The sequence below is a fragment of the Tripterygium wilfordii genome, chromosome 20 (assembly GCF_013401445.1).
Source record: "Tripterygium wilfordii isolate XIE 37 chromosome 20, ASM1340144v1, whole genome shotgun sequence".
In the NCBI taxonomy this organism is placed as follows: Eukaryota; Viridiplantae; Streptophyta; class Magnoliopsida; order Celastrales; family Celastraceae; genus Tripterygium; species Tripterygium wilfordii.
The window spans coordinates 4,539,559-4,548,955 of record NC_052251.1 but is presented as its reverse complement, the minus strand read 5'-3'; the positions used below and the strand labels follow the sequence as shown (position 1 = coordinate 4,548,955).

The 9,397-nt window shown below is 36.7% G+C and overlaps 1 protein-coding gene across 31 annotated transcripts; it reads right to left on the bottom strand.

Annotated features, from left to right (window-relative positions):
• Positions 1-2,647: 2,647 nt before the first annotated feature.
• Positions 2,648-8,383, bottom strand: LOC119987121. Of its 31 annotated transcripts, none has more exons than XM_038831900.1 (11): positions 7,790-8,367; positions 7,575-7,687; positions 7,383-7,477; positions 6,697-7,197; positions 6,218-6,222; positions 6,000-6,057; positions 5,793-5,857; positions 5,427-5,541; positions 4,393-4,490; positions 3,684-3,845; positions 2,648-3,201 (listed from the first exon to the last, which is right to left on the bottom strand). In XM_038831900.1, the coding sequence occupies exons 4-10, from the start codon at positions 6,718-6,720 to the stop codon at positions 3,812-3,814; spliced, it is 399 nt and encodes a 132-aa protein (XP_038687828.1). In that variant the 5' UTR covers positions 6,721-7,197; positions 7,383-7,477; positions 7,575-7,687; positions 7,790-8,367; the 3' UTR covers positions 2,648-3,201; positions 3,684-3,811. The 31 variants fall into 31 exon arrangements, 27 of the variants coding, with proteins under 27 accessions (XP_038687828.1, XP_038687830.1, XP_038687815.1 ...); XM_038831902.1 differs by having other exon boundaries at positions 6,000-6,006; positions 7,790-8,362; XM_038831887.1 differs by lacking the exon at positions 5,793-5,857 and having other exon boundaries at positions 5,427-5,713; positions 6,000-6,222; positions 6,697-6,831; positions 7,152-7,197; positions 7,790-8,371.
• Between the last annotated feature and the right edge of the window lie 1,014 nt (positions 8,384-9,397).

Below are 9,397 nucleotides of genomic sequence, written 5' to 3'. Positions count from 1 at the left end.
TTTTTTTCAAATCATCAAAACCCACTCCAAGTGGGATTTTTATCCATTTTTGGCCATACCGGGAATGTCCGCAGTGATCTCGTGCATCTTTTTCTCAAAACCACTCTACATGGATTTTTCATCACATCCAATCAAACCCATCAAAAATGGAATTTTCAACATCAAAGCTTGGTCTAAAAATAATGGAACATTTCCACCCATTTGATAATACGTGATTTTCCGTGCATATGGAAAACTCATTAAAACAATTGGGACATACAATCATTCCTCAAAAAAAAATAAAACATTTAAGGTAATCGTTTTCGGAAGTTATGGGGTGCCTAACACCTTTCCCATGCTCAATAGACCCCCTTGCCCATTTTTCTCGTAGAGCAGAACGGATGTCCAATTTGATCCTAAGAATTGGATGTCCAATTGCTTCAACCCTCAGTTGGAGATTTTTCATTACCGGCATGGCTTGCTGATTTTGCATTTTCTTACAGCATTCATGTTCGTCCCATCGATGCTTGCTTGGTTGTAGGTATGGATGATATCCTCCTGCCTTTTTTCTGGAATGAAAGACCGCATTATGTGATTGTGGAAGTTATTGGATTCTCTTAGTGTAGATGGAAAACCGTCTATTACTGCAAAATCTCCTTCAGAGATATAAAGCCCTTCAACGTTTGTCTGATTGGTGTTATGTTATTGGAGGAGAATGTTTGGGATCGTCATCCTGGACACACTTCCTTGTCCAACAACTAATAAGGATCCATTTGACTTTGCCCTTATAATGCATATATGCATCATATATCCGTGGAATGCAAATTGGTAATTTACATGCACGAACAATCTTAAAACTTGCAGCTTTAGGGGTTGAATTTTCCATTTCTTAGATCCAGATGCAAAATAAATAAGCGAACTCCTAAATAAAATATCAGTATTGGTTTTCCATTCACACATTTGACTTGAGTATATGGCTTGCCTTTATCTTGAACTCATGTTTGATTGCAGAGAATCAGAACGTCTCATAGCTTTCCGTTGTTTGTAGATTCGTTCCTCTGCATTGGTGTCATCTTCCATGGCATCATTATTTCAAAGCCCGAGCTCACTTCCATGTTTACCTTCCTTGGCACCAGGGGCCATGTCGCGAGACTGAACGTCATCTATCTGATTACTGGATACTATTCCTATCTCTCTGGCCTGTCCTTGGTTCCATACAGAATATTTTATGCTGTGGCAGCTATAGGGGCAGTCTCATTTGGGTTGTTGATCTTAGACAGGAGGAGTAGGGAGAGGGGAGATCCACGTTTGGGTGGCGGAAAGCATTCTCATAGACACTAAGATTATTTTAAAGATTATAGATGGACAAAGTTGCAAAGATTTTGAAGGGTTTCAAATGATCTATGATTCATCAGAGATTCAGAGATGCCATTGACCCTTTAAGCTGCTATGGTTTGCGAAATATGGGATATTGCTGTGGAAAATCTGGATGGAAACATCGAGTGTACTCTTTATTGTTCTTCCATGGATTTGGCCACTGGCTGACATTTTTGTAGCAGCTGAGGTGAAGTAGTTTAAATCCCTAACCCCATTGAGGGTTTAAAAAAAATTTGTACTGGCTAAATGCATTTCATGCATGGATATGCATACATCAACTGCAATACATGAGTTATATCATTTTACTTGGGAATTCATAAACGCATATTGTCTAGTTGGAAATGGAAAGCCTGAAATGATCACATAATTTCTAAAGGAAGCCATAATTTTGCTCCTTTTTTTACACTATCCTTTTATTAAGCATGTAAAACTGCAGGGGATTCCAATGTTATTTGCAATATTATATCTATTTAATTGATAGCACATAACACTAAGATTAGTTTTTCTTTTAGACCTACCAAGAGTTGAGAGCCTTGAAACGAATTAATTTACGATATATACAAATATATATATTCACTTACTTAAAAATATACAGACATATATATTCACTTACTAAAAATTAAAAAATACACATAAGAATATATATACACATAAAAGATATATACAAAAATATATTTATATGTCGTAGTGTATATATGTGTAATATATATATACTAGCATCATACCCGCGCTTTGTTGCAGGAAGGTGGATAAATGCATTTTACAGAGGGTCGTCGGAGTTGCAATTGAGGAGGTGTTTTGGGGAAGTAACCAAGTGTTGATTTTGGACAATCCACAATGCTTCGCTATATTGCTCTTGTATCTAAACAAATATTGCCCCATGTTATTGTTTCTTTTGCCCAATCTTCCCATTAAATCCGTCATATTTAATCAAAAATTAACGGAAACATTGTAACATAGGTATAGTCGCAGGACAGGACAATAGGATGTTAACTTATTAGCATGATATTTGTTCTCATGATTGGTAACTGCAAACAGATGGATCCAACTCAAAAACTCTAAATTAAAATCTCTTACGCAACCTCATAAGCGACCATTAGAAACGCAAATTCATGGACAACATAGCCAATTCATATCAAGCAAAAACAGGAAAACAGAAAATTACTGCAATAAACGGAAATAAACAAGGCTAATTCAAAGGCAGCGAATATGATGGGCATCACCATTGACAACGATGCACATTAAACACGTCATATGTAATCAAAAATTAAAAGAAACAATGCAACAAATGTGTTACAATCCCATTTACTGTTAACCAAATAATTATTTGGCAATACCATACATGCAGGTTACAAATTCTCAGCAAGTAGACATACTAAATCCAAATACAGACAAATACTAAATCCCTAATACAATCCAAAGATGAAAGAACATGTAACGGAAACACTCCAGTAACCATAAAACATCCTCATTTAATCATAGCTTAGCATTTTGTAATATTTTTCAAAAATTTCAGAACACAAAAAATACACTGAACCAACATAACTGGTCAATCATCGGAATAGGGACCAAATTATCTTAAACAGTTCATGCAGAATCCAACCCCGCCAAGCTCAATTTCGATCATCCTTATCACCTGTTGGAGGTGGCCATGATTTCATGCTCCCAATTAGTTTTGCACCAAAACAACGCGTCCTCCTTCCAGTGGGTCTTTGACTATCAATGTTTACTCCAAATATTGATTCAGCATCACCAAGAGCTCCTGTTGTAATGTAAGATGCAGCCGCCTCTCCTTCAGTTGGTTGGAAAAGAAGTCTCATGGTGTAATGGCCCGAAGCAAAGAAGCTAGAAATAGAGAAGGGAAAAGAAGCAAGATTATGAAAAGGTAAACAAAAAAACACTCTGGCCAAAAGCACCGAAGCAACTGAGACAAAAAAAAAGTCACCTAATATGAGGAGGACAAAAGAAGCAAGAGAATTAAAAAAATGCTAAGGTTGATGCTAAATTTTCCTAATCAAGGCCATTCACCATGTAATGGTAGATTTGAAAGAATATGCTCAAAGCCTAATTTAAGTGACTGAGAAACTAAACTTTTCCAGAGAATTTAAAGAACTAAAAGAAGATCAACTTGATTCTCACACACTAAACCAGTGCTGTCTCTAGAACCTTTAAGATAACTATGTAGGTCAACAATCTAAAGTTTCCATAAAAGGGGGTGCCTCTTCATTATCAAACAAAATGGTGTTGAAATGGTGTTGAAGAGTTTAATGTTAAGATTCCCATGTAATGTGTAAGAGCAAACAAAAGGGATGAGGAGTAAACTATACCCGTTCTCTTATCATATACTGCCTCATAGAATGAGCTATTGGTAGCATAAGAGAATCCCACTCCATATCGCAACGTGTGATTGTAGCCATGTCCAACGATAATCATTGGACTGCCGCCTCATAACCATTCAAGATCCACCTACTTGCAAATTACATTTTGTGCTGCTTGGAGACACATAAAGGAATGTTAGTGACATTTTCATGAATCCCGCCCATGGTCACCAACTAAACTGCGCTATTTATTCAGAGAGGAAAGTGAGCAGGTTATCACCATTGTGGATTCTTAATATCATATGTGAGGATGTAGTATAGCTCATATTGAAAAGAAATTCCTCCTTGGTGAACTATACAGTAAATAGTAACATAACAGGTGCATGAGAAGAATGGTAATATGCAAATTTGTATTTGACCAAGAGTGCAAAATTATTATCCTGGACCCCTCCTTACCCAGTTCTTCTTGCGAATAGGCAAGCAGGGACAAAAAATTAAAGGCAACAAACACACGTAACATGTCAAAGGTGTGGCATGAACTGCCATAAATGTTTACTCACTAAATTAAATTGTTGATATCAGTTAAATGGACATTAATTAAGTGAAGGAAAGTGCAATCTCTCTTTGATACAAAATTAGTTACAACCTTATTTCTGTAAATGCAAGGATGATGCTTATAATGATTTCGTTAAAGTAGATTCTTTGTGCGAAGACGTACTTCCCAGTTATGTGTCTTTGATAACCGTCTGGCAAGTGCATGGATGCAGTAGGCCACATCTGCATGAGGTCTAGTAGCCAAAGGAGCAGCATAAATTGCTGAAAGGAGAAACAGATACATTGTCATAAGTTTTCCCTTAACCATTGTCAACTTCAATGGGAATACGACATTAGTTATAATAATCGAATTGAATACTGTGATAGACCACCCACTTCTAATGTGTTTTTCCCTTGCAGGGCGCTCATAGTGATTTGTAGCCTTAACTATAGCAATGTCCATTCATGCAAAGTTCAATACCGTAGTATAAAGTTCAAAACACATAGGGGGTTTAAGTAAATATCCAAAGAATGACATTTAAGCTGCTTATACTTTGTAATCACTTTTGACTTTAGCCAATGAAACAGTGGTTGTGTCTTTGAGGGCACCAAGTGCCTTCCATGTACTCTTCTGAGAACCATCTCTAGACATTCTCTCATCCTCAGTCCCAAAAGTCTAGAATTGACACATCAAGCAAAAAATGTTATTTCAAGTTCTTACACTCCATAAAATTACATCTTAACAAACCCACAAGAGTAAGCAACTTGAGTTTTGTTTAATATCTTCTCCCTGTTGGTTTCTGTTTTGTTACATTAGAAGATAATCCATGCCAAACAACCACAACTTTTATACCTAGTGACTCTTTAGGAACAGCAAATGAAGAGAATCACTGGCAACTATTTACCGTAAGAAAGAGATTTTAAGCCATTCAGTTCAGACATACTACCAAATATCAGATAAATTCAATAAAAATAAAATATCAAGAGCTAAATTGCAGACAACTTATCAATAAGAAGCAAATAGAATAAGTTGCAGTAGTAAACGAATCCATTTCAGGTTCTCGAGATATATATATATATATATATATATATATATATATATATATATATATATATATATTTGTATGAGCATACATGTATTTGTGTGTAAACGGGAAAAATAGGTAATTAGATATAAATTTTTTTTAAAAAAAAGACATCACTGCCACTAAAACCAACCGTGCTTGAAAGTTGAACATTATTAACTGTATTGTTTCTTTCACTGTTCATAGACAGATACTGAGTGCAACCTCTGAGACTCCTGAACCGCAGAGCCCAACTGTGGTGTTCTTTTCTGCAAGAGAAGGGAAAAAAAGATGAAGAAAAATATGCATGGCTGAGAATTTGAAGCACATGAAGCTGAAAGGAACTAAAAAATGAAGAAACCGGATTCTTTGGGAAGAAAGTCTCTCCCCACCATGCTCTCAAAACCGAAGGCTTCCATGAAAATTCTCTAGGACATGCACCTACCTAAAGAAGATAAACATTAGATTTCACACAAATCCATAATTTAATCAAAGCACAAAATTCATATGCAAGAAATACCTAATAGGCATTATGAGAGATACCAGAACCAATCCATAGAACCTCAGCAACCAACCCACAAAAGCCTACCACATACCTATTAGCCTTTAATTAGTGCACCCACTCACAGATTTTACTATACCAAGTCGTCCCACTATAATCGCTAAAGCAGAAAAACGAAATAACTAAAAATCAGTGTAGGAAAAAGAAAAATGGTGTATGACAAACCTGGAATCTTTGCAGGTGAAGGGTCCAACGGCCAGATGAGGACAAACCCATACCAAAGCTCAAAAGAGAAAGGAAATCCCATGAGACAATAAATCAAAAGATTAGGGCCCAAATAGACAGTATAAATATCCCCAAATTTAACTACATCGAAGTAGAATTGATCTAAATCATAACTGCGAATCAGAACATGTATCGAAAATATTATGATTATCGCTAACCTTAACTGCTTGCTCCAACCCAATACATGAATCACGCCAAACATTCGCAGCAAATCAAGCACTCCAGTTACCATAAAACATAGAAAATTACATAGAAAATGATATATCATAGAAAATCACATAATCTTCATTAACAAACTTCATAGTTCGGAAGAAAGAAGAAGCAAAAGAATTTCTACAGGGTATAATACCATCATAGAAACTAATTGTAAAAAGAACAGTCAATTTATATGTGAATAACACTACTGGATGATTAGAGTCTCAGAGACTCAGACAACAACTCTGCACAACTATCTTGAGAACTGAGAAGACAAACAGGCTTAGTCTTCTGACCACTAAAATTTCTCATAACTGATAGAAAGAGGTCTTTGGAAAATCACATTCTTGGAGAATGTATATTGGAAAATTTTGATGATCCTTCCTCGCATGAGTTGCAAGTACACTAACTCGAAAGAAGAAACTAATGCAACAGTAAATACCTTTCTGCTGTCATATTTTGCCATGACCTCATAAAGATTGATGGCACCAACCAAATTGAAGTTGAAAAAACGGCGTGGATTTGCGACACTCTCCCAACAGCCTTGAGGCCAGTAAAACGGATCACAGCATCAAATCTATATCACAACCACACACGAATCAATTTCAAGACATTTAATTAAGAAATTGTCTCATGTAAAGAAAAACCCCAAAATTGCAAAGTTCTGTTCTTTTATTCTAGCAGCAAAAGTGAAAGGGACGGGAAAAATAAATCAAGAACTTCTTTTTCCTAAACCCCATTTATCCTTTAAAGCAGCAAACTTTTGTTGTAAATCTTGGGGTGAAATTTAGCCCAACTTGTTTCTTTTTCATTCTACAAATAAGTAATTGCCTCCATTAGCCAATCAACCCTATGGCATTCCCTCACTTTATATTATATCAAAAGAAAAAGAAATACATTTCACTTATCTGGTTAGGGTGTCCTCCTTATTTTTAAGATCTCCCTACAATCAAATGAAATTTAGGAAATGTTACACGTATATATCTCTATCAACAATACTCAACATAACAATCAGAGCATCAAATCGCAAAACCCAATTCAGTGAAATAAAGACACGCAAAAGAAACAAACCGAGATATACCAAAATGTCACCATACGAAAAACTAAATCAGGAAGGGATTATAATACCTGTCTGACTATGTGGATCTAGGCTTGTAAGTATTGACGAACTTCTGTTGAGAGACAGAGTCATACATAAGGAGATAAACATCCAGAGACAGAGCCTGGCAAAAATAATAATATAACCACAAAACACACCAGATTAGTAGACTTAATCACCCTCCCCGACAACCCCTCACGAACTCAACTCACCTGACATACCTGACGATGATGGCTAGCTCGATGAGCGCCAGAAGCCCGCATCCTGGACATCGACAGTGCGTTGTATCGAATAGCGCTGACGAAGGTAAGCCGGAGGAGAGAGTAACAACGATCTGGAAACCCAATTCAATAAAATAAAGACACGCAAAGAAACAAACCGATATATAGCAAAATGTCAACATACGAAAAACTAAATCAGGTAGGGATTATAATACCAGTCTGATTTTGTAGATGTAGGCTTCTAAGTATTGACGAATTTTTGTCGAGAGACAGAGTTACGCATAACGAGATAAACATCCAGAGACAGAGGACGGCAAAAATAATAATACAACCACAAAAACACACCAGATCAGTAAACTTAATCACCCTCCCGACAACCCTTCACGAACCCAACTCACCTGACATGCCTGACCATAATGGCTAGCTCAATGAGAGCGAGAAGCCCGCAGCCAGGACATCATGAGTTTTATGGAATAGTGCTGACTAAGGGAAGCCGGAAGAGAGAGAAACAAAGATCTGGGGTGAAGAGGAGAGTGATGCGAAGAAGACGGTAAATAAGGTGATGACAAAGACCATGATTGTCAAGCACAACCAGAAGTTGAAGTGGATTTGCGGGCTAGAAAAAAATTGCAGTAAAATCCGGCGATGCTTAGCTCGATGAATCTACGCAATAATTTTGAGAGAGATCAACTTAAGTGAAGAGATGTGAGAAGTATGACAACGTTGCAGGCTTCCTGAAGCAAAAGAAAGAAAAATGCCTAAATTCTTGAGAAAGAGAGACCAGGTACATGCACATGGGTACGTCTTCGTAACTGGCGCCTGCATCTTCAACAACAGACTACACGCGCGATTGTATCACACGACACAACAAAACAAAAGAGAAACAAATGAAACGATGTCGTTTTGCTAGACCAGACATTGAACCAAACCAAGGCCATACGACACCGCTTTTAACACGAACTGGTTTAAAAAATGCGAGAGTACATAAAAGGCGACGAACTCGCATGGAGAGCTCGCCAATTCTATGAACTTTATATATATATATAGTAATTGATGAACTTTATATATAGTAATTGATGATTGATTGATTGATAGTAATTGATTGATTGATTGATGATTCTCACATAAAGGTCTAATGTAAGGATGTAAAATAAAGGTTACGATTTAATGGTGTGGATGAATGAGATGACAAGTGGGGTCTACTATTTTGGGTCTCACATGTTTCAAATCAATGGTGTAAACATAGACCCTTATTTTACACCCTTACATTAGACCATTATGTGAGAATTTCTCTCTCTCTATATATATATGTATATGTATTAGTTGTATATATATGTTGTAGTGTATGTATATATAAGTAGTATATATATTTGGTGTTAGGCGGGTGGGGATTGGGAAGGACTACAGCCTAGTATAGTCCCCCTCCATCATCCCTTAATTTGGTCCCTCACAGATAGGTTGTGTAACAACTCAGTCCCTCACATTTCAAATGTAACAATTTGGTCGCTGGTATTTGTGACGTGTAACATGATTGAGTTTTCATACAAATATGGTCAGTCAAGTTGCGAACCTGTCGTAAAAAGTCAAAAATACTAATTTTTTTCAATTAATATTTGTCTACGTGGAATAGGGAAAAAGAAAATAATGGTTCGTGATCTCAACGCACAGGAGCTCCAACAGAGGATTGTGTGCCAATTCACAAAAGATTTTGGATCGGGGAGCAAGAAGAACAAAGGTGTGATTAACGAGTGATTGGGCACATGTACTCATCAGACCTGAATAATGAGTGGTATTGGAGTCAAGCTCTTGGCCTAGAAGGGAGA